General features: G+C 39.1%; 1 protein-coding gene across 1 annotated transcript; it reads left to right on the top strand.

The window, feature by feature from the left end:
• The first annotated feature begins 7 nt into the window (after positions 1 to 7).
• LOC138059171 (apoptosis inhibitor 5-like) lies at positions 8 to 23,551 on the top strand. The gene is made up of 14 exons (XM_068904704.1): positions 8 to 167; positions 291 to 452; positions 4,279 to 4,378; positions 4,866 to 4,931; positions 5,406 to 5,563; positions 7,840 to 7,974; positions 8,182 to 8,247; positions 11,282 to 11,473; positions 13,064 to 13,186; positions 13,467 to 13,525; positions 15,702 to 15,852; positions 16,328 to 16,387; positions 16,744 to 16,808; positions 22,801 to 23,551. The coding sequence occupies exons 1-14, from the start codon at positions 99 to 101 to the stop codon at positions 23,030 to 23,032; spliced, it is 1,638 nt and encodes a 545-aa protein (XP_068760805.1). The 5' UTR covers positions 8 to 98; the 3' UTR covers positions 23,033 to 23,551.
• Positions 23,552 to 25,272: the final 1,721 nt, after the last annotated feature.

The following is a 25,272-nucleotide window of genomic DNA, read 5'->3' as shown; positions in this document are numbered from 1 at the left end:
AGCGTGGTTTCCAAGCTCAAAGGAAAAAAAACGAAGTTTCCTCTTGTCCATATCTTCGTTTATACAAGGCATTTTTCTTTCTGGCTCTTTTTGGCACAATGTCAGGTGTTGAAGAACTGTACAAGCAGTTTGGAATCTTGGCAGATGCAAAGGAAAAAGCGGGAGAGGTGAGAAGGTTAAGTCTAAATTGCAATTTGGCGTCGCTTCACGTGGACTTAAATTGAATTTCTTAATTTAAGCTTAATTTAATTTTAACTCCAGGTTTGGTTCCAAATTATCTTTTTTCACAGCACGAGGATGCTTTTTCATTCATTTTGGCCGCGGTGAAGGGTTCACAACCAGAAAAGAGACTTGCCTCCCAGTTTATTACAAGATTTTTCAAGTTCTTTCCAAAACTACAGGAAAATGCTATTGATGCTATGTTAGATTTATGTGAAGATGAGGATAACATGGTAAGCTTTAAAATCAAGGACATGTTGCCCTCTCCTCCGCATCCGGTTTTCCCCTCTCCTCTACATCATTTGATATAAGTTGATTTGATCTGTGTACTGTCCTCAACACCCTTCTAGCAGAGCCTTTCCTTTGCCTGCTCGATTTTGGCGTTCTAGAGAAAGACTCTGCATGAATCGAGTAACATCTTTATTGAGTATTTGCTTCATGCTGCCAGGATACAGTCTTGAACCCAAGCCTAATATGCCAGATCTCGCCGCCATCTTGGTTAATTTTACGGTACAGCGGGCTCAATTATAACCATCGGTTTTATCACTAAATGGCTGCTCGCACTGAAAAGACAAGAGGAAGCAAGATTGACTAGTCCAGAAGTTCGGGCTGCGGTGGCTTCAAAGAGCTGACGTGATTCAGGTAGAGCCTCCTTTTCTCTTCAGTAAAGAAAAGACAAAAGGAGGCTCTGCTCTCAGGTTGTGTCCCCAAGTAATGCCCAAGCTTATGCAGTTGACTTTACTGTTCCTGCAAAAAAATAATTTTAACGCGAACAAAGTAATGTTTGCAATCAAATTTGTTTGACACTTCTCCAAAAAAATGTGTTTTTATTGAGAAAAAAATGAATTTAGAATTGTTTATTTTCTCTTTCAAATTCCTGCACACCATCATCTTCAATGATAATTGTGACGTATTAGGGTGGCTCTGTTGTTTTGACACAAAGAGCTTTTGTTTTGTAACAAGAGGGCAACCATAATGTGTCACAATTATTCAAGATGGCAATGCCTGGGAAATTCGAAAACTTAAACAAGCAATTCAGAAATTTATTTATTTGTTTTGGATACGGACACTTTCAGTGAAAAAAGTTCAAACAATTTTGATTGTAAACATTGATGTTCTGTGATTTAGATTTATTTTTTGGTTTTAGTGGAGGTTCCCTTTAAATAAAGAGAGGATATTACATGGCCATGCAGAGATAGTAATTTCTCTTCAAGTGTTGAAAAATAATTCATGAGCAAGCAAATCAAATAAGTGAAATATTTTTCAACACATGAAGAGAAATTTTGTATCTCCAAGATAGATTGCTCACAGTTCATTCTGAGTTAGTCAAACTGCCTGCTTTGGTCACACAAGTGAGCCAGGGGAAGAATCGGGGTTGAGCAAAGATATAGAGACTGCACAATCTTCTGTAACTGACGCGTTCAGAATCAGCTAATCTAATTAGTGAAAGTGATGACAGGTGGTGTCGCCTCTTTTATTGCTAATGTATATAAACACTGAACGGCGTGGGAATATCTATGTGCATGTCAAATTCAATCAACTATTCGGAAAGGAAACCACAGAAAATCTACTGTATTTAATGTAATTTAATGTTGGAGTGTTTTGGCAAGTTTTGACGGTGTGAAGTTCGGGACAAATTCTTGTTTAGAACAGACAACTCCTCATCTGTCATTAAATCAGTGAAGTCAGAATACAGAGCTAGTTCTGCAGAAAAGATAACTCAATACTTGTTTGAAGCCATGTCCTTCAACAAATTTCCCTTCTTCTTGAAGGCAACTACCCATAGATAATTGTTTGACCGTATCTGGTCTTCAGTGATGATGCGACAAGGAACTATTATTGATTCCTTTAAGATTACAAAGCTCTCATAAAAAATTGTCTTGCAGAAACCAGTTGGTAGCACAGCCATAACATACTTGCCCGATAGGAGAGTTTCGACAGCAAGTTTCTGTTCTTGTTTGGGTTCAATGTGTCAGCCATTTGATCGAAACCGCAAAAGCAATATCATGCTTCTTTTTTCCCAGGGAAAATCGAAGACAGATTGGCGTCATAATCCGACAACAAGTAATTAACTCATCACAGAAATCTGTGCGGTCCATTGTCAACGGACCAATCTGAATTTCCCCTTGCTGGTGCGATGGGAGATTCTGAACGCATCGGTTACAGAAGATCGTGCAGCCCCTATATCTTTACCCAATCACCATTCTCCCCTCGGCTCGCTTGCGTGACCAAAGCAGTTCGAGAAACTAAGAAGGTACTGCGAGCAGTCTATCTCCAAGCAGTCATGTAATGTTGTGTTTGTTTTATAACCACCAATGAAATACCAAATGCCACTTCAATCATGGCATCTGAGAGGCAATGCGGATCCGCATAATTCCCTAAAATCCGCATCCTCTGCATAATTACGATATTTTCCGCATAAAACTGAAGAAATGCCTGATATTAGTGATAAAGCAGCTGCCTACCATCCTCACAAACACGAAAGCCAAAGAGATTGAGTACTTTAAAACGCTTATTTTCCTGAACATTGAAGAAAACACGCCATTTCGTTTGCAAGATGAAAGTTCGTAAGCAGTTTCCACACATTTTTCAGCAATTAGCCTGGACTCTAGTTAAACCGTTTTCATAACATAACCTAGGCTCAAAAGTTTTAAAAAAGATGCAACAAGGTATAAATATTTAGCCGCAAGTCATAGTAGCATTAAACTGCATCATTTGTAAAAGTAGGGACAATCATTGCGATGAAGGTGTACAAAACAAAATAGGAGCCCGCAATACGTATGTGTAAAAAACCGCTGAAAATGGTGAATGATCGAGGGAATGAATCGTGGTCCAACCACATCACAATTTTGCTCCATATCTCCAACTTGAAACAAAATTCATGACGAGAAACAAAATGTATTTTTAAAATTGCTTTATTTACTTTAGCAAAAGTTTCAGCAAAATGCTGATTACTAACCCTTTTAGTTTAACAGTGAAAGCTGGTCGTAAATTGGCGACTCATCCAGATATTTTAACCGCAAAGGGAAAAATTCACTCGTAAATGCAACTGTATTGGTCACAATTTCGAGTCCTGATTTACCCAGGGATCGCGTTAACGCAGAAATCCTGCATTTTTACGCAAATAAAATCCAAAAAATGCATCATCAAAATTTTAATGCGTCCCAGGACGCAAGGCACTGACTTGAATAACTCACACAACTTGCTTTGATTTGTCAGTATATTCTGTTGTTTGTAAAACTGTTGGAGCGATCTGTGATCATAATTGAATTAAGTTCTAAGAAATGGGGTTTAAAACATCTAAAAAGGTTAAAACTAAATTTTCGACTGACTTCTGCGGTCTTCTTCAGAGGAATGTACTCTTCAAGTCACTGAATGCAAATATATAGCAAAAGACGTCACTGTTCGTTGCTCCTAAGGGACGAAACCAGTGATGCGTAATCCCTTGGAAAGGGTGCTCTTTCATTAACAGAGTTCTTGTCCAGGAATGAATGTAACGGCTCTAGAAAAAGCCTTTGTCGGCTGGTCCTATGCATATGCGTCAATATTAATTCCAAGTTGGTTACTCTCTTTTTCTCATAATTTAAAACATACTCTTTTTCTCACAGAGGGTCACCAAGATTTTGGGACCCCCATAAAATGCTTGGGACCCCAATTTGGCCGAACATGCGGGTCCCAGGACCCAGATTGAAAAATCCTAGTGCCATCCCTGTACCATAAGCATGTAAATACATTGGACGGGCCTAAATATTAGTTTATAAATTGTTTAAATTTCCACATAATCAATGCATGTTTACGCATAATATGGCCAAAAATTTCCGCATAATCTTTAATTTGTCCGCATCCTATCAGAAACCCTGTTTAATATTTTTTCCTAGCCCTAGCTTAGAACAATGGCATGAGTTATTATGTACATGTAACCATAGCAATGGTGATCTTTTCACACTTGAAGATACTGTATCATGTTTATGGGCAAAATTTCACCTGGTATTTCATTGGTGTTTATATAATAAAGTTCATTAGGATCATCTGATGAGCTTGTGCTATTTGTATCTTTAGATCCGACGTCAAGCGATAAAAGGACTTCCAGATCTATGCAAGGACACTCCTGAACATCTGCCTAGAATTGCCGATGTATTGACTCAACTCTTACAGTCGGGTAATCATTTCATTGAGCATCATTGTTGGAATGGCAATGTCAAAGACAATGTTGATAATAACTTTGACAGAAGTATAAATATCCCCCCTTGGTAAAAGACAGTGCGTTGTTTCGTATTGTCAAAAACATGATACTCTTTGGTATAACTTGATACTGCATACAGTTTGGTGTAACACAAAATTTGCAATCAATCTTGAGTGAGTGTGAACCTTTAAGCCTTGAGGGCAACAATGATAGAAAATTTAATGTCAAAACTGCCTGAGTGGTTGAATGCTTTCATGTCCAATCCAGCCAGAAGCTAAAGATGGCTATTATTGTCATGTGATTTGATAGTGTTAGCTTGTGAATGAATGTAAATTAGTTTGATTAAAAGTGGTCACCTTTTTTAACCCTTGCTGTTAAAGGCTTTACACTCAATTTCCCTTGCCTTGAGTAGTGCTTTCAAGATATCTCGTTTAATGTATATACTTTTTTTCTTTTTTTCCAGAGGATCCCACTGAGTTGAGCATTGTCAGGAATGCACTCACATCTTTGTTTAAGATGGAACCAAAAGGTACCTTAAAATTGACCAAAAGCAAGAATCAAGTCCTTGTTTCTAATGATGCTTGAGTATGCCTTTTTGTGGCTGCTTTCTTCTTCCCTTTCCACTTCTTGCAGTCATCATTATCATTCTTGTTCAAATGCAACCTCTCAAGTGATTCTTTGATAGTAGCTCTACAGTAACCATGTTTTGCAAAGCCTTGACATAGGTTTTCTCCTACCCTCGGAATCTTTTATGAAATATATTTTGCAAATTGAAATACACAGAAAAACAAATTATTTTGTAAATCAGAGTTCCTGGAAGAAAAAAAACTTCCAAACTTCCCAAAGGAAAGTAAGAAATCAACAGTAAAACTTGACCCATGTGTTAGATGAATGCAGAGACTGGGAAGAAAACCCTGGACACATAAGTGCAAGTACATGTATAGTGATTTCTCCACTAATCCAACCTTGCTCCCTCTCCACCACCTATTTTCCAAACTTCCAGGAACAATCGGTGGTCTGTTTTCTCAAATTCTCAATGGAGAAGAAGTGTCTAGAGAAAGTGCAATCAAGTTCTTGAGCAGTGTTGTCGAAGAATATGGGAAAACAGTGTTGCACCCCTCTCAGGAAACAGAGGAGTACCTTGTTGAGGAGATAAAGAAGGTATCCACGTGTATTAATTATTGTACAGAACCTGCACAGAACAAGTACAAGTATTCCAGAATATTTTTACAGTTTGTAAGAATACTCAGCAATACTTCATACCAAAACACCTAATACTTGGCATAATATATGTATTCTAAAGCATACAAAGGCAGTTGATGTAAGCAGCAATGTTGAATTATGTTCATCTTAACAACATGCTTGACAGTTCTTGACATACACACCAATAGCTGAGGAGGTCTTTAGTAAGCAGCTTTTTTATTAGTGTACATGTAGTAGGATGAGCATTTGCATCATGTTCATCTTACCTGTTTCATGCGAAACATTTCTCCTCTGTGATGTCTCGTTCAAGACAAAACTGTTTTATGGTACATGAATAGTTTTGCACTTTATAAGTGCACTACACACTATGCCACAGAGTTTGTATGAGTGAGTGAGTGAGTGAGTGATTGTAAGTCTGTGGTGGCAAATAGGCCCATAGCACGTGCATAACTCATGAACATAATCGGGTCTGCTTGAAGCGAGCTTGAGTTTCAACAAAATGAGCTCCAAAATCGGCATGAATTTATGACGCTGATGAATAATAAAGCAGCTCCTATTTCCAAAACGATGGAATTACCTGGTGATAAATAACCTTGTCTAGGAGAGTGAATTTTTGACTTTGCAGAAACAATGGTCAACCTCAAGAGTTGGGCTATTGTGATCTTTGTGTTGAATTCCCACATTTCTTGTCAATCTTTAAAGCACTTGAAAGAAAAAAACCAAACTAACAAAAACAAAAACCCAGTGTCTTGCCATCATTTTGACACAGAACATGTGTGGTAACTTGATCACGGCGCCCGCTGAATTTGATGTCACTTTCAATTTTGAAATTTACTTGTGGAGCCAAAAATACAATAGAAAAGTTCAAAGTAGCAAAAAATCTCCCAAAATGTTTTTAGCTGATGTTGTTGTTGTTAAGTTGATTTCCTGTCGCAAATTTTGTTGCTGATGACAAAATATTTTATTCTTGATCGACACTTTTATTTACTTTTGCATGTATCTTCATTTTGCACAAAGCAGGCTAACAAAATCTGTACCTTGCTTAGTTCGCATTTTTGAGCATTAAAGTAGAATTTTTGGTCCTATGTTTCTGACAGCAAGTCCTATATTTTGAGGTCACCCATCCAAATACCAACCCCACTCAACAGGGCTTAACTTCAGTGAATGTTTGTCTTGGAAAGCTGTCAGACGCTCAGAGTGCACACTCAAACTTGTGGTGGAAAAGAACTTGTTAGGGAACTTGAAAACGATCAACATGTCAGCCTGGAAGCCAATGTTTCTCAATTGTCTTTTATTTTCTTCAATCTTTCTGGGATTTAGTATTTTACTAGTAACCACATGTCTTCTCAGGGGGCTATTTACCTAAGACATCTACCATAGCACTATAATGATATATGGTACGGAAAAAATGTCCTGTACTATAAGGGCAAAGAAAACTTGAATCTCCTGGAAGACAAAACGCAGGTCAGGTGACAATTGTACAGCGCTGTGTTACTGCGCCACCACATGTATGCAGTGCGTGCCTATTTTTTTGTTAAGGCTATGGTTGGTGATGATAATCTCTCGGCTAATAAAATGAAAGGCTCTTGGTTCACCTGAGGCGTGGCCTGTTCATGGTGTTTAAAGTGTGTTGATATGATCTGAAATCATAGCCTTGCCATTATAATAATTGTAACCTCTGTTGACATGCTTTTCAGGGGCAACAAACCTTTAAAATGAACCTTCAGACATCATCTGTTGAATGATAGGGTGTAGCTGGGTTGTGTAATTTCATTGTACGTGTAGGTGCTACAGTTGTATTTTGCATGTACATGCACATTGTAGTCTCAGTTTAATTCAACTGTTCGCTTGATCAAGACTTGGAGACCAGAACCACTGGACAAGTAGGATGCAAAAAGCACATAGTTCAAGACATTTTTTTAATTAACCCATTCACCCCTAAACCTGCCGTTCTTAGTATTTTACTCTGTTTAATGCCAGACAATTTTACTTTTCAATGGGGAACCCTCAGGAGTCAATGGGTTAATTACTCACTGAAAAACTGTTGCATTAACTGTCTCAAAAGAGATCTTTTCACTACCCAAAATTCCATGAAACCTTGATTAGAAAATTCCTTTGGCCTTAGTACATGCAAAATCACCAGCCCTGTTCCCTGTTCCTCTTATTGTCTGATTGAACATGCAAAAAATGAGAAAAGGAGATCACATAGGAGGATTTTGGTTATTCTGTCATAGGCTATGACAGATGTTACTGGTGAGGAGTTCCGCACATTTATGAACATCTTGTCCTCACTGAAAGTGATGGCCAGTGCTCATCAAGAACTTGCAGACATTGTGACAGAACAAGCTGAACTTGCGCAAGCCTTCCAGGTATGATAACATGTTTAGTATTTTTGTTTGATTAGTAACACATGCACTCTTTTTTAAGTTGCTGGGATACACATAAAAGAGAGAAACCTTCAATACCACTGGCCAGGAATTTTTTAGAAGGTACATATTTAATGTACAATGTACAGGAAAAAGTCATTGCATTATATTTACAAATTGGTTGCCATTTTCTTACCTTGACCTCCACAGCCTACTGATGCTGATATGGTTGACAGATTCCTTTCATGTGCAAGACAAGTCCTTCCATATTTTGTGGTTAGTTTTTTTTAGTGAATGTTCAGTGTCTAATCAGTGGTAACCATTGGTAAATTTGATTCAATTTGTTTTGTTCTGATTTCAGTTAAGTTGTAGTCTCCCCAATTTGTGGAGTTACTTGTGCTTGGCTAAATGAAGTTATTATTATTATTATTATTATTATTATTATTATTATTGTACACCTTTTGACAAGGACATTTTAAACCTGCAAAGGGACTATTTTCATCAGCAGATTTTGGCAAATTAAGTAGCATTTTTGTGCTTTCTGTTTTCATCTTGCTGTTCCATCAGACGCACAGAGTACCATTGGTAAGAAAATATTGTAACTTATCTGTGCAAGAAAATTTGGTTTTGGTCACCGTACGACTGTACGTCCATGTATGCCAATGTGAAACTCTGTGGTGCAATGCACATTTTTTTTTTTTTGCGGGAACATTTTTAATATTGGACATCCATGTTATGGTTAAGGTCTCGGTAAAGGTAAATTGGGCGTCTCGCTCAAATTTTTTGTTTTTGCAAATCTTGAATTGGTGGGCTGTGAAGCAAATTTTCCTGAAAAAAATTTTTAAAAATTACCGGTAATTTTAAAACCACTAAAATCGCTTTTCTTTGTTTCCCACCATAATCTGCATGTGAAAAACGATTTATGTATTGTGTCAATCACACATGACAGGATTGGGTGTCAATTGACAGCCTTCAGGCTCAATCTGCTACATTAGCATGTGCCCGAACGCTGAGTAGCTCAGCATAATTGGCTTTCAAGTGGGGGGTGGAGTTATTCAGCAGACTGTGAACTGAACGTGAAATCTTTAAGCTTGATTTTCTAGGGGTTTATTTTGACACCAAAATTACAACTTCTTGGATCTCCTGTCCCGACAAGTTTTAAGATATCGCCTCCAAATTTTCAGTTCTAATAGTTGATTGTACTACCCCAAATACCAAGTGAGAAATTTTTCGTTTGTTTTCGGAGACTGATTTTATGGAACTTTTTCTGTCCAAATTAAGTACAAGATGAGAGTTTCGACTTTGGTGCGTGATATTTCCTTTAATTCTTAACATATCAAAAAGTCCTCACAGGGTATTGGAGCGCATTCATCTGTGACTAAGGTGCAACAAAGTGTGGTTATTTTCACAATAAAGTGAAGGGGCAGGAGCTTCTGCAGCAGACTCAGTCATTTTGAGTTTGAGGCCTCAATACTAAGGGTGCATTCGATTGACGGTATTCCGGAATAGAGAGAGATTCACATTAAAATTGTCAAACATCTGCTAAAATGCTATTTTAAACATATTTTTATTATCCTAACTGCTTAAAAATGCACCAAACATACCGTTTTCATCATCACTCCACGTATTCCGGAATAGGCCAGTTTCGTATTCTAACGGTTGGACTGGGTCTGGCATGAAATGGAGGCTAATGCAGGCAAATAAATTTGCATTTGAAAAGATTTGTCCATTTCCTGCTAGATCCAGTCCAGCCGTGAGAATTTGAAAATGGTCTGTAGGGTCAATCAAACGCGCCCAAAAACTAACACTTTATTCAAATAATTCAATCCATTAGTAAGCTTTAATATGATATATAGTTTGACCTTATATAATTATACAAAAAATAGCGGCACAACAATTCATTTCTCCACGGACACCTCATTTTCCTTTACCAATACCTTTATTGACACCTGTGAAAACAAGATATCCACTGACCAGTATCACATGACCATATTGCAAGCTCAAGTTTAAAGCTTATTGAAGTCAGCTTTTTTTAAAAGTTGACTGCTACCGGGTAACCAGTACTCCAAAATGTTGAACAAAACGTATTTTTAACATTTCTCGGTTCCCATTGGCTGTTGTTATGAGCGGTTTTGCATGATGACATGTGGTGGATCAAAAGGCACGAAAAGTTTGTGAAACTTTGGAAGCAAAAAAGACATAGTTCGTTTCTACGCAAGTGTATCTTCTTTAAGCAAATTGATAGAGTATGAAAATTCAATGGATTGTCTTGAAATTTGGCCCGAGGACTCCCAAGATACCAATCTAAAATACCATGTGAAGGATTTTTTTTATATATTGGACTCCTGCAATGGCCTTTGACGTAACCCTTATCCGTAATTTTTTATATGCATATTAATTTTGACACAAAATTTTCTAAGCAACCAATCGGAATATCAAAAAAGCCTCACGTGGTTTTGATGATAGATGCCTTGTGAATGACATCATCCAGAGGGCTTCCCTTTACATTAAAATTTGATACCCGTTAAATTCAATCAGAGCGACATCGGTCGCTCGAGGTTCTTGGGCTTCACTCTTTACTCGACTGGTTAAAGTGAGAAGAAAATATATTACTTGGAAAGTGCATTTCATAACCTTTCAGTAGATGTACAGTTTAATTACAGTTTTATTTACTTTTAATTATGACTGCTAACATCATGTTCACTGCTGACAGCATACTAACAAATTTGCGTAACATCTCCCAAGTGGCACAATGAATGAAAAACTGCCCATCAAACTGTTGCCTTGGTGACGAGTAGTTATGGAAATAATTCTTGAAAGGGTGTCTTGTGAGACAAGCCATTCTATGAAAAAGTTGAAAATTATGAAGTAACATGCAGTTTTAACTGAGTTAACAGTAGTAGCAACTGCAGTCAATTGTTGTTAGTGTTTTTGATATATTGGCACATTGGTTGGATTCCTTGTACGTTGGGTTGTGTAGAGCTTATTCATCAGTGTGGCGGGAAGAAGGAGCATTTTGTTTGGAACATTTAGCGGTTTTTTCCCCTACCTTCCCCCCTCTACTTCTTTCCACTGTTCATCAGTGTGATAGGTGCCTGTCTTTGTGGGGGCGTGGGTGCTCATGGCTGGTTTGTCAGGTTTTGCCAGCCATCGGTGCAGTCTTCATCTTGGAGCTGGCTACCAATAGTGGAAGTTCCAGGATGGCTCAGGCACTTAACCTCCACTTAGCAACGCCTTTGTTAATTATTATTAAAATGTCAATTTGATTCTCCTGTCTAATCATTGCCTATGTTGTCTGGTTTTATAACAGAAAGGAGCATCAGCTCAAGCATTCTTTTCGTATATGGTTACAAGCATTCTTCCAAAGCTGAACGAGTTAGCTACTACAGATGGTGATGATATGAAGCTAGAGATGTTAAAATTGTGTGCAGAAATGTCACCACATGGTTTAACAGATGAGAATGTGAAGGCCTCCATTGAGCCCATCTATAATTTGTTGCTGGTGAGATGTTAGAGTGGAAATGGTTATTTTCATAACTTTTAACTTTCATGTACCGGTAGCACTTTGCCAATAAAATTCTATTGGAATATACTTCAACACGCCTTGTAGTCTAATATATCTTTAGACATTAGAGACAAAAAGCCTAACAACTTACAAGGTACATTTTCAAACCCTGTGGCTTTGGTTATAATCTTTGCTTGCTTTCTTTATCAGGAGGGTAATAAATACATGAAGAAATAATTATAGGCAGTTAGAGTCAGTCCTATCAAAGGGGGAATTCTGCAAAGGGAGCACAGGGCTCGAAAATTTTAAAAAAAATCCGGTTGCAAGTTTGCAAATTTTAGTCAGGAGTGTATTATTATGTCATCATGATTCATCATGCTGTATTTTGTTTCCAGTGGTTTAACAAAACCAAAATTAATATGTATCTGCGTAACATACATTGTATGTGAAAAGAAACTGCTGCAAATGGCGACTGTTCAGTGTAATGACATGTTGCACATACATTGACCCTGCAGCTAAATTGCAATTTTGCCCCATATCTCCAGATTCAAGACGAGAAACAAAAATTCAACACAAGGACCAATCATAATGTTTTTCATTTTAGCAATAGTAGCGGAAAGGGGCAAATGCTAGACCTCTCATTTCGTAATATCGATGGTAAAAACTGGTTGCAGATTTGCGACTCCTCAAGAAATTTTAGTTGCAAAAGGAAAAAATTATGTTGTAAATGTGACTGTATTGGTTGTAATTTCAAGCCCTGGAGCATGGGAAATTTGTGACTGTAATTCTCAGTTAGGTCATGTCCTGCATTTGTCAGCCACTAATGCAGGGTTGCTGCACCAAACAGTTACTTGAAGCTTGAAGTTGACAAGTTCAGGCAAATTTGCATGCTTGATGGATACGGTGTAACTTGTTCGTAATTGTCAGCGGTGATGGAATCACCCTTTAATGTGGTTTTAATGACTGTGCTCTTCTCAAGCAGGTTAACAAATCGAAAGTGGTTCAGCTTTGTCTGTACTCTTATCGACAACAATATTCGTATCACAGTGGTCAAAATGTCGTAGACTCATGAGGCTCAGCCGAGTAATGCTACAACAAATTTTGACCACTGTGATGACAAATGTTATTGTCAATAAGAGTACAGACAACACTGAACCACTTTCGATTTGTTTTTTACCACAATATTCAATGCCAAAGAAAGTTATCTCAGAGCGTGACCAAAATCATGACACCAAGAAAGAGCAAGCATCGTCTATAACTTTCTCACAATATGATTGGTTTATTTCCCAAAATGCACGTTCCTGATTGGCTATTACCTTGCATGACAAATTGACGCGAGCATGACGTGTACAGCATTGTCTAGACTCCTATCGGCAACCGCAAATTAGCCAATCAGATTGCGAGATTACAAGCAATTGTGGTAAAAAATTAGTTTGGCTTTCTATGGTGCTCTCACAGAGCCTCTGATGATGCTCTAGCAAGTGAGCCAATTGACAGTCCAGCAGTCAATAAAAGCTAAACATATGAATTTATCATTGAATGTGCTGTAAATATCATTGTTGATTTAATTTGTCTTTTCCTGTTCAGGAATACATGCCTTTGCCCCCAGGGGAAGAAGAGGAAACAATTACAGAGGAAAATGCCCAACCAAAGCTTCAATTTTCTTATGTTGAATGTCTCATTTTTACTTTTCATCAGCTCGCTAAAAAGGTAACTGTAGTGTGAAAGGCAAATGTGTGCATTTACATGTATGTGATGTATAATAATAGCTCATTGTATGAAGTGAATGTGACAGGAATAAGCAGGTTGGGATACTGATGTGCCTTAGCAGAGAAATGTTATGGCATTTAAAGAGCTTGTGGTTTAGGTTGTTTACAGAGTTACTTCCTCGCTTCGAAACAACCTGGCATCAAAAGCTTCTTGTTATATTAAAGTGTATGTGCTATGTTTTTCAATTAAAACAAAATAAGAAATTTGGTATGTTTTTCAGAATCCAGAATTTTTAACCGATGCAAGTGCAGCAGAGCGTCTAAAGGATTTCCGACTAAGGTAAAAAGTTACTGCCGCAGTTGACAGTTATGGAATAAAGTGCTGTGCGAAGTTACTGCGCTACCACACGTACGCAATGCGTCCCTATTTTTGATCTTAGTTATTGCGTTAAGAGAAATTGGGGATGATCTTGATTTGAGATTGCAAGGTTTCATGTTAAAATAGTAGACACTAAAATAGTGCTTTTTACACAATTTGTTACATTCTTTGCATCTAAAACGACACTCTGCTTCATCATATTTTATTACAGCATGGCACCAACCATCTTGTACTTCTACTAACAGCTAGTGCCACACAGCCACCTTGCCTTTCTATAGTGTCTAACACAATTCAGGGCTCGAAATTAACGAAAAAATCCAGTCGCAATTTCGCAAATTTTAGTCGCAAAATCGCCGCGCTGCATTGAGCTGTCAGCGGTTTAGCAAAAAAATATGAGCCCGCAATACTTGTGTATAAAGAAACCACTGAAAATGGCGAATTATCGAAGGAATGGAGCTGTGCACGTAACATCGCAGCTAAATTACTCTACAATCACGCGATCTTCAGAGAAAATTCACAGCAAGAAACAAAATAATTTTGTCATTTATTTATTGTAGCGAAAGTAGCAGCAAAGTGGCAACTGCTAACCCTTTTGTTTCGAAAGAGCGAAGGTGACAACAAGTCGCAAATTTGCAACTTCTCCGGATATTTTAGTCGCAAATGCGACTGTATTGGTTGCAATTTCGAGCCCTGCACAAAGTACTTATTTTGCCCTAGAAGAAAGCATGTTTGACATCAAACATGCTCATATTATTAACAAAGCAGTTTTGAGCTTTAGCATAGTCACTTGACCCACAGAAAATGTTAAGCCTCGTCATAGAAACTAATCTTTGTATTATGTGTTGCGTAAGGACTAGAATTCGGAGTAGAAATGTTTAGGGTTGACAGTAGATGCCGAACGTCAGCAGGAGCTCAGCAACTGAAGCAAACAACTAGTATCCCCACTTTGGGTGATCACTTTTGCCGACCTGGTTCCTCTTGTAAAATTTATGTTTAGGTAATTTAGTCTGAGACATGGTTGTTGATTGGCTAAGAGGTAAAATGCTTCATGCTCAAACTGCTCTACATGAACACATAGGTGGTCTTCAAAAACGAGACCAGAATAAAGAGATATTGGAGTTGTATACTTCTTCTCAAGCATGTTATGGCCTGACTCAGACGATTAGCAAGACCCCCCACAAAGTTGAAAACTGTTGCTACCAAATGTATCGCAGCTGAAGCACCAGAAAAGAATCAATGCTTTCTTACAAAAGCCATTCAGTATCCTTACCATACTTAACGCGTTGTTGACTTGGTCACATGTTTCATGATGTCACAATATCTAAAAACCTGGATTCTCAAATGGGCCAGTGATGTTCAATATCAGAGTACATAACTGTAACATGACTAAAATGTTAAGGTTGTCGAGATATGTTGGCCTGCCAAGTTTACTAGAGTTGCGGCAAAACGCAGATATTTTATGGCGGTTTTTCAATTGTATGCAAATTAGGCTTTTGATCATGCCTTAAAGTGGAACTATCATAAACAAAATCACTTCCTTTTTTTTCTTCAGATTTTGAAAGTGTGTTTGCTTAACATGTGCCTGGCAAAATTTTGAGCTTTGATTTTTATCCGAAGGCTTTTTACTTTGAGTGTAAGTTTTGGATTTCACGGTCCGCCATTACTCACGTTCAAAACTGATCGACTAGACCTCAGAGGGTTGAATCTAGGGAAAAGTGACGTCATTCAATCAATAGCGTATATATATTTCAGAGTGTAAACGCAGTTTATTATGTATACAAAACACGAGTTTAAGAATCTGAAAGCCCGAAACTCCCGTGCTGCATATTAATTCAGTCGCGTATAAACGCATTGCATTGAGTGTTTGTCGTCATTTTCTCCTTGATCCAGCTCTCTCAAGATGTTAAAGTTAGTAATGGCGGACCATTAAATAGGAAAAATTTCTTACAAGAAACAAGTGTCTTTCTGAAATTAACTCCTAAAACTTGGGTCACTTTTTAACATAGTTTTGGAATCCAAAGGAAAAAAAGATTTCATTTTTTTATCATAATGCCACTTTAAGATGCTTGACTTGTCATGAGTTTTTAACATTGACTATGGCTAAGAGACCCTGAGAACTGCAGTATATTTTTTTCAGGCTTCAGTACTTTGCTCAAGGCTGCCAAGTTTACATAAAGCAGCTTAGACTGTCATTACAAGGAAAAACAGGACCTGCCCTTCAGGAAGAAGAGAACAAAATAAAAATTGTAGCTCTTAGGACAACCACCAATATCAATGCTATAATAAAGGTATGTGACTCATCAAAACTGGTAGTTTTAAATAGTTTTGCATTCCTAGGTTGTGAACAAGCTTGCTGATGAATCCAAGAAATTGATTCCTACATTATATAACATAAAGTCTTTATTGCCTACCATTGATCTTCCGGTAACTCGTCCTGAAAGTAGATTTTTTTACACACCGTTTGAGGTAGAATAAACAATACATTATACTTTCAAGGGTAGTGCTTGATTAAGCATTCAACACCACAAAATGAACGTTCACAAAGTAGCGTAACATACATGTATCTTGGAATAGCAAGTAACATGAAGCAGTCTGTAGTCTTTTTTTGCAAGGGAAGCCAAAGGATATTAAACCTGAAACTACTCAAAACTTAACCATGTATCTGGTGCCCTTGCCACAAGGCTGCAGTGCTTCCTAACCAGCCCCACTTATTCCCGTTATTTCACGTGCCTTTACCTGTCTATAACATAATCTCTTCTTCAGGACCTGTTTCACAATCCACCTGCCTTTAAGAGTTCAGTCACATTGTCATGGAAAACACCGGTAAGTGTCTGATTCGTAATTTGCTTGCTCGTTGATTTGCCTACCTTGAATTCGGTTTTCAAAGCCTTTGCCATGGTGAGTCCTGTCGCCTGTACGTGGATTGACTTTACACTTTCAGCCAATTCTAATTCAGTGTTAAACCCATTTGTAAATGAAATGACCCGAAGGGAAAATACCAGCTTCAAAATGTGAGGGATAAATCTGATGAAAAAGAAACATATCAACACTCAGGTCTTGTATCTCGAAGTTGTGGCTTGTTGACAATGTACACAATCTTTCGGAGGACTTTTTGTCGGAACAGTTGATTAGACAACTGTCCAAGTTAATTAACTGGAAGTTTCTTTGAAACATTTTAGGCAAAGAATCAGCCATCTACACCAATGTCCACAAAAGAGGATAGAAGTACAGTTGTTGATGAGAAGTAAGTTTGTTCATAGTTATTAGGTTTGTAAATGTTGAGGGTTTCAATCTGTCCATAGTCAAGTTAACAGAAGCCTTCCCAGAGTTTCGCACGAGTTACTTGTGTCTATTTAGTCTAGAATGACCTTGTTACGGCGTTCTTTGATACCGAATTGGTGAACTCGTGTGTCTTTGGAAATTCTCTTATTAGAGTTTGTAAAATACGTGTGAAAAGGTGAAGTGAACTATGTAATAGTCACGTTTATGGAAAATTCACCCAGAAAAACCTCGTGTAGGCATTCGCATTAGTACCACATGGCGCCTGTTCGCCAGCTTTAACCGTACGAATTCTGTTGTACGATAAAGTTCAAAGGTGAAGTGAACTATGTAATAGTCACATTTATGGAAAATTCGCCTAGAATGACCTCGTGTTGACATTGGCGTTAGTACCACGAGGCGCCTGTTCGCCATCTTGAACCGTACGAATTCCATTGTGCAATAAATTTCAAAAGAGAAGTGATCTGTGTCATAGTCACATTTATCGCAAGTTCACCTAGAGTAACGTTGTTAAGGCATTCACCATTCATGGTATTATCTAGTCGAGGCGCTTTACAGCCTTAAAACCAATCAGAGAGCGGTCTTCAATCCTCAACAGGAGGGAGTGTATAATAATATTCATTTACCTGTGACCTACTAAGGCATCATGAGGCAAACCTTGGTAGCTGAGCATTGAGAGCTGTGGTAACCAAATCGGTGCTTAATGAGAAAATGTCTGGCGAAGCCTGCCAAATAGCTCCGGGTTAAGCTGCCATTTATGACCTGAATGATGCTTTCTAGACACAGTCTGCATCTATTGTTAGCAGAGCCTGCAGTAGGCAAGTGACTCCAATGTGGGGACTTTACAACCTCACGACCAGCCAGAGAGTGGTCTGCTATCCTTTATGATTTTCAACCAGAATCAAACAAATTTTTGGCCGGTGTTGAATATCTCAGTGGCAGTTTTTACGACTGACGCTGCCTATCAATTTGATACTAGTTATGCCTGTCAGGCTTGCGAAGTTACTGGTGATAACAGTAGTTGTGATTTTGAAGATATTGAAGCAGTTCAAGAGAGTGAGGTACTCTTATCAAGCGTACCCTTATCAAGCGTACCCTTATCAAGCGTTATGACTTCAAAGAATGTCAAGGTATTCATACCAATGTATGAACATAGTTTCTGGAATAAAATCCGTGGTTAAGCTTATTGTGTTAAGTTTTTAATCCACACAAGTCACATTGTTAGCCTCCATTTATAGCCAATCGGAAGTTGCAGATTCGTTGCTTTAACCTCCAGCCCCTAAGGAAGTTTTAACTTCATGCTTAGATGGTCTGGTGACTGCTACCTATTAGTTGAATCGGAGGTGTAAGGATGCCATGAAACTTCATTTTACAATGAATTTGCTTGGGGTTCATCAGTTCTTCTAGTCATGCTGATGTGTTTCTATTTGGCAGAGAAAGTGCTAAGAGAATTAGAATAATAGCAGAATTCACAAGAACTACAACTACGTTTGTTTTCAGTTAGTACGAGTTTATTACTATGCACAGTGTCCCCAGTTGGTTCCCTGGTGCTGACTTAAATAAAGTTCATTATTAATAAGGACGTTTGCAAGTATCCATTCCCAACGCAGACCAAGGTTTAACCCTTATTCTGCTTGAGGCAGTTTTCCGGAAAGGTAGGGGTAGGTGCTTCTGAGGTCGTGGTACCCAATGGGGTTATGTTACCTCCCCATCTGTCCAGCCTTTCTGGATTGTGGTCCAGCCAGACAGGCCAAGGTCCTTTCCCGAGGCAACCAATAATTTTGATATGTATGTCCAGATGAGGAAGTCTACAGTTTGTTAAGCAACCAGGCACCCTTAATAGTGGGACAGACTGAAAATTGCTTTTCTGAGTGACTGAAGGTCACCTCAGATCCAGAAATCTTGGACTCTGTAGAACGTTGGATCCTTCCGAGCATATTTTTTCTCCAGCTACGCATTTTTAATGTTCATCAGCAGTTTGCTATGTCTAAGAGCTTTTTTTCAAGCTAGAGGAACTTGGTGTGATCCGAGGTCACTGTATGAACTAGGGGAATGCTTGACCCCTATTTTACCAAAAACTTGCGTATTATGCTTGTCCCGTTGCCTTAGAGCACAGGAAATTCCTTCAGTTTCTTTTAATGAGCAGGTCTATGAATTTAAGTCCTTACTCACGAGTTTGACTTCTGTGTTCCCCGGGGATTTTCACCAAGGTTATGAAACATGCCCTGGCGGTCCTTAGGCATACGGGACTTTCTGTGAGTCTGTTTCTCTGGTAGTTGGTTTTAATTGCAGGGAAAGGATGTTCTTGGTTGCTTTCACGCTATGTGAGAGTCAATCCAATTATCATTAAAACTGTTTTGACCCCCACAAAGGTAATCACTCACTTTAGATGCTGACTTGATGAGGGTGTAACTATCCGATAAAAAGAAAGGGAAGCTGAAACTCTTGTGTTTAGAAGCTCTCAGTGAGGAGTTTATTATTCACTTTGTTGTTCAGGTTATCGGAAAGGTATTGTCTTCACTACCAGGGGTTCAATTTGGGAAATTACATTACCGTTATTTAAGACGGGATAAATTTAATAGCCTTGGCCCGTATTACAGGGGGTTATGATGCCCTCTTGTCTTTATTTTGCTCAGCTAGGGCACTGAGTTACAAATGTCGGTTGACAATGTCCACCAGGCGTTTCGTTACATTGGTCATCCAATAGTGGTTTATATTTTTTAAACTGATGCCAGTGGCTGGCGCATTACCTGTGCAACTAATGTTTCTTGCCGTCTTGGGAGCAGGAATCGCGCACAGTAATTATATTCCCATATGTTTGGATAAGATAGAGGCCGACAAGGCCAAGGGCATCCTCGTCATGCCAGCATGGGCCACTCAGGCTTGATATACTCGAGTACTACCAATAATGGGTCAGCAGCCTTTGGTCTGGACACCAGGCAGCCAGCTGCTGGTCCACCCGTCTGCCAATAGCACGCACAGAGTGCAACATCACCTGACGCTGATTGTATGGCCCATTATCTGGGTACTCTATCGGAAGTGACGCTTTTCTGAGTATGTTACCGATGTGTCTTTCTACTCAGAGACAGTACAGCGTTTGTCCTTTGGAATGGGCTGTATTCTTAGTCAGAGGGAGGTCCCTCCACTCTCCCCTCCACTCTCTAGCCCTTGTTTTTTCAGGGAAGATATCGTTGACATCACTTATTGTCATTAATGTGCCAACCAGAGCCTCATTGGCGGTCGAAACAAAGGGTCTTTTGTTCCTGCGGTCGACACATTCGAATAACAAGAGCAATGTTTGTAAACAGATAAGTTCCCTATACCGAGTTCCCATTCACACTGATCACTGCTGGATCAGCTTTGTCTTGTATGATTAGCGCTAAGAATACCTTATTTGGCCAACATCCAGTTGTTCATCGTTTTTTGAAGGGTGCCTTTGGGAGTAAACCGCCCTCAAATAGATATTATGGTATTTGGGATGCGCAGCAAGGGCTGGTATTTGAGAGACTAACACTGGCCTTAGAGGAAATCGCGTTAATACTAGCCATGTTATTAGCTTTAGCTACAATACTTTGCTGCGACCTAATATAAGCGATAGTTATCTGGACAAGTCTCAAGATGAGTGTGTTTGTTTCCTGGTAATCATATCAGCAATGCTAACCCTGTTAGGAGCGTTTCGAGCTATAACTTTGTTTATTGGTTGTTGAGAAGTATTTGGTAGTATGGGCATAAGTTGTAGAATAAAATGGATTCAATATTAGGACATCGTCATTGTAACCTTGGTGTTTTAGGCTCCTTATAGTATCCTCACATGCTTTAAAGGCTTCATGTTAGTACCGGAGGTTACTCTTTATGAAATAGAATTGGAAAGTTAAACGAGACTTACCTGTAAGTTGGAGTGTCAAGTGAATTCTATCTCATAAAGAGTAGTAACCGAAGGTGTCTGACATGCCCACCTCTCCCTCCCTGTGCTTGTTTCGAGCTCTCAGGCCTTGGTTACTATTCCTGTTTATGGAATTATTTTCTGTGCTTTTTTGTTCCTCCACTACGAGGAGGAGGATTTGAAACAATTATTGTGACGTCACTCCCGGCAGAATAGGTTCGTTCTTTGTGTCAGACACCTTCGGTTACTACTCTTTGTGAGATAGAATGAACGCAACATAACTAAGGGCGAATTTCTTAAATTCGCGTTAGTTTTATGAAGCGTTAATTTCCTATAATAAGGTAGGTAAATGTGCAAAACTTTCACATGGCATGTGATTTCTTACCTTGGTGGGATGTTCTGGACTGTATACAATGGTGTATCATATTGATATTCTTTGTCAATGGGCGGAGTACTTTCAACTCCTTACTAAACGGTCGCTCAGCAGTCCCCCAGGATGCTATTGATAACATTGAACAAAAACCTGAAATCAAGGACCTTTTCATACCACCCTCCTGTACAGAAATTATCAAGGCAATTATCAAAATGGCAAGAAACAAAGCACCTAAAGTGCTGACAAAATACCTGCAGAAGTCTTTTAATATGGTGTTAAGTAACTGCAGTCGAGGCTCTGTGATTTCATTTGGTATTGTTGTGTGAAAGTGTGGGCCAAAAAACGCAATATTTAAAGCCTTGCTAGTGCAAGGAAGAAAAGGACTGTACCTGTTTGGACCAACAGTGATCCTTTAGAAGACTAAGGTCCTCTTTCAGCCAAACCTGTCAGCATTACTGAAAGCGCTCTAAAGCCATTTAACACCGAGAACCAGCCGCTCAAGTATATGGAGAAATTCACTTAATTAGGAAGTGCCCTGAAGACAAAGGTCAACAGTGACAATGAGGGTACAACTCACCTAGCTAATGCCAGTGCTGGGTTTGGTTTGAGGTTTGAGTGAGGCTCCAGCACGTAGCTAAGTAGCGTGACTTCTGGCTGTTATACGCAATTGTGGTCTCATTCACACAGAAGCCCTTCAAGCTAATCCTGCCAAGCCGACCACATGCTGGAAACGACAGACCACAAACCTACTCTTTACATAATTCTTGTAGGATCTTTTAACATCCCACAGAGTTAACGAACAAGGGCTGTGAGGCGGTACCTCCTGCTTATCGTCCTTATTTGAGAAGACTAGAAAATCTAACCACTTGCAAATGTAGTTAGAAAGGTAGCACTTTCTCCTCAGTTATTTAAAGACCCTGAGTGTTGGTCTGGCCAGGGGTCGAACCTGCGACCTCCCGCACAGACGTCCAGTGCACTCTTGATTGATCCAACTGGTCTAATTTCTTGTCTATGGAAAAATAGGCAAATCTCCATATAGACATGGACATGTCACTGGTGCCCTATTCAGAAGCTGGATAGTTTCCATCTAAAATGCTTCAGGAAAATGTGGTATAAAGTGGCAAGATAAGATACCCAATACCAGTGCCTGGTATCTTTCATACAAGTTTCACTATTGATATGCAGCTTAGAATTGTCTTGCCATGTGGCATGTATGCCTCCCGTTTGAATCCCACATCAGATATTCTTTGGAGAATTTCTGCTGCTCCCAAAAAGCGATACAAAACCACCTAAAAAACAAACCTCAAAAAGTGACAACTGGAGCCAAAAAGAGAAAGGGGGTGAAAAACATTTTGAGTGTGAGCGTATTTAACATCTGATTAATACAAGACAGTCCAGAAAAAGTTGCCACATCCTCGCCCAGTAGCACTGTGTTCATGTGACAAGACTGGCAAGTCCTGTTCTTCTCTTGCAGGGCCACATTCCTTTTAAGCACCTGGCCCAAGCTTAGCATCGTTGTTGTCATTGTCGTGGTCATACTGTTAACAGTACCTTCCCTCTAACCCCCAATAAATAGCCCTAGTTTTCATTGTCTAGTCAAGAAACTTCAACTACTAATTCTGTTCTATTGCTTTCGTGTAGTTGTTTTAATCAATCTGAAAATGATTTGATTTCTTTGATTTGGTTTCTCTTGTTTTTCAGGCGAAAACGAGCTGGAATCACCCCAATCACGTTTGACCTGCCCCCCGAGAACAAATCACCCAAAAAGTCAAAAGGAAACACAATTACTGTTTATACACCCCCTGGACGGCGCACGGGGGCATCCAATGGTGTTGTTAAAGGCCAGAGTATGCCGAACGGAAACCGAGGTCGCGGAGGATTCCGTGGAAGAAACCGCGGTAGGGGTAGGGGATGGAGGGGAGGACGATTTTAGATGATATATCATTTCGAAGATGATTCACAGTTTTGAACTTCAGAAAGGTTTTTACTCAACTTGCAGGCGAGCAATGTACGACGGTTTAACATTCGCAACTCTTCAGAAGTTGTTTATTTATGCAGGACGTCTCGAAGTTTGTCGAATTTCTTACCAACAAGTCTCACCAGATGAGAGAAGTAACCATAAAGTTTTTTTCGAATTGTATATTTTTGGATTCACAGGGAGATTCTTTGGACTTGGGGAAATACAAGAAATCCCTTAAAAATAATTGAAAATACAACTTTTTAGGTTTTAATACTCATTAAATGGGGGCTAACCCTGTCGGTCCTCTTGGCAGTTTGCTTCACACAGAGTATTTAAAAGTGTACCTAGTTCCCTTCCAGAAGGTTTTTCTCATTTTCATTTGAAGTCAAAATGGCCCCTTAAAAGTGAAGGAATATTGTTAATAAAAAAAGTAAGTTCTTTTTTACTGACCCCCGATTTCTTATTCGAAAATAAAATGGTTGTTTTACTTTAGTTTGCTTCTGTTATATATTTTTTCCGTGCACTCAGAACTGTGAATGGGTATTTTGAAGGTGGGTGGCTGAGGCAGCTTCCAGACATAGGAAATGCATATTCATGTCTTCTTGAGACACTGGGTAATTCTAGACATGGGGTCAACCTGTTAGAAGCATTGTGTCTGTTGCCCTATTAATCAAGCCGTTACTGTTTCGAATGTGCTCTATGGGAATTTGATTAAATCTTTATGGGCGTTCAAATGACACAAAGGAATTTGGCATGACTAAGGGCCACTTCCAATAGTCTGATCCTTGTTCGCTATTTATCAGTATTTAAGGAAGAGATTTGTGAAAAAGAATTTCAAATTTATGACAGTGGTCAGGCTAGGACCAGAGATCAGCACTGACAAAGCGAATATGCATCTAATCACTCCATGACAAAACCGACGTGTCTCACGTCACACAGTTAGCTTGAACATTTATTCCATTAGTTTTGTTAGTGTGCTTTTCCACGGGACATAAAAGCATTCGAGTGTAAAGGAAAGGACGTTTATAAGTATGTGACCCGCAAACGTGATCAGTTGGTTGTCTTTGAAGTGGAAAAGGATGGCATTTTTTCGTTGTGTGGACAAAATGTAGGCTGCTTGTGGCCTCTTGAAATAGCGGAAGGATGTCTCCCACCAAGGACTCCTATATTGCCCCTGTTTTAAGATTGCCTGTACCTCACCAGTCATTTAATCTCGTGCATGTGACTGATTTGAGAGTTGTGGTAGGTTAATTCCACAGGCAACATTCAATAGTTTTCACTAAATGCTACGTCATTGTTGTATGTTGGAAAATCTGAACTACCTTTGGAACTGAGCGTAAACAACCTGGCTGCTGGTGATTATAGTGAAACTAATATAGAAGGAACGACTAGTCGGACATTGAGGTCTAAATCAGTAGGGTATTGTGGCAAGCAAATGAATGACTGCAGGCGGCGTATACTGGTGCAATAGGTATACTATGCAATACTGCACCACTGTGCAATAGCTCTTCATAACCTTTACATTACCAACGTCCAATTCCAGACTGTCACAAACACCACAAAGTCATTGAATATCTAACCACCAGTGTCAATTGCAACATGATTTTTTTTGCACATAGTAGGTCCAGAACTTTGACATCCCACTGGTGGGCTGTGAAGTATATTTTTCCGAAAGAAAAATCTGAAAAATTAATTTACAACTGCTAAAATTGCTTTTCTTTGTTTCCCGCCATAATCTGCGCGCGAAAAATGATTGACATATCATGTCAATCACACGTGGAAGGATTAGCCTTCACGCGCGATCTGCTACCTCAGCACATGCCCGAACGCTGATTGGCTCAGCAAAATTATATAATTGCCTTTTAAGTAGGGGGCAGAGTGATTCAGCATACCTTAAACTGCACGCAAAATCTTCAAGCTCTATTTTCTAGGGGTTTATTTTGACGCCAAAAAACAACTTCTCGGACCTCCTGTCCCGACGGGTTTTAAGTTATCATCGCTTCCAAATTTTCAGTTCTAATAGATGATTTTACTACCCCAATTACAGTGTGAGGAGCACTTTTTCCGCCCAAATTAAGTATGAGATGAGAGTTTTCTCTTTGGTGCGTGATATTTTCTTCAATCCTCATCATATCAAAAATTCCTCACATGGTATTGGAGTACATTCATATGTGACTAAGATGCAACAAGGTGCGGTTATGTTCGCAATAAAG

This window comes from Montipora capricornis, chromosome 8 (assembly GCF_036669925.1).
Source record: "Montipora capricornis isolate CH-2021 chromosome 8, ASM3666992v2, whole genome shotgun sequence".
In the NCBI taxonomy this organism is placed as follows: Eukaryota; Metazoa; Cnidaria; class Anthozoa; order Scleractinia; family Acroporidae; genus Montipora; species Montipora capricornis.
Note: the sequence above shows the minus strand (reverse complement) of the source record. Positions and strands in the feature narration are given on the sequence as shown.

Excerpts from the sequence above, each read along its gene's own strand:
- LOC138059171 (XM_068904704.1), top strand. The coding sequence starts at position 99 with ATGTCAGGTGTTGAAGAACTGTACAAGCAGTTTGGAATCTTGGCAGAT. Across the intron at positions 168-290 it reads CAAAGGAAAAAGCGGGAGAG|CACGAGGATGCTTTTTCATT; the intron begins GTGAGAAGGTTA and ends CTTTTTTCACAG. Across the intron at positions 5,564-7,839 it reads TTGTTGAGGAGATAAAGAAG|GCTATGACAGATGTTACTGG; the intron begins GTATCCACGTGT and ends ATTCTGTCATAG.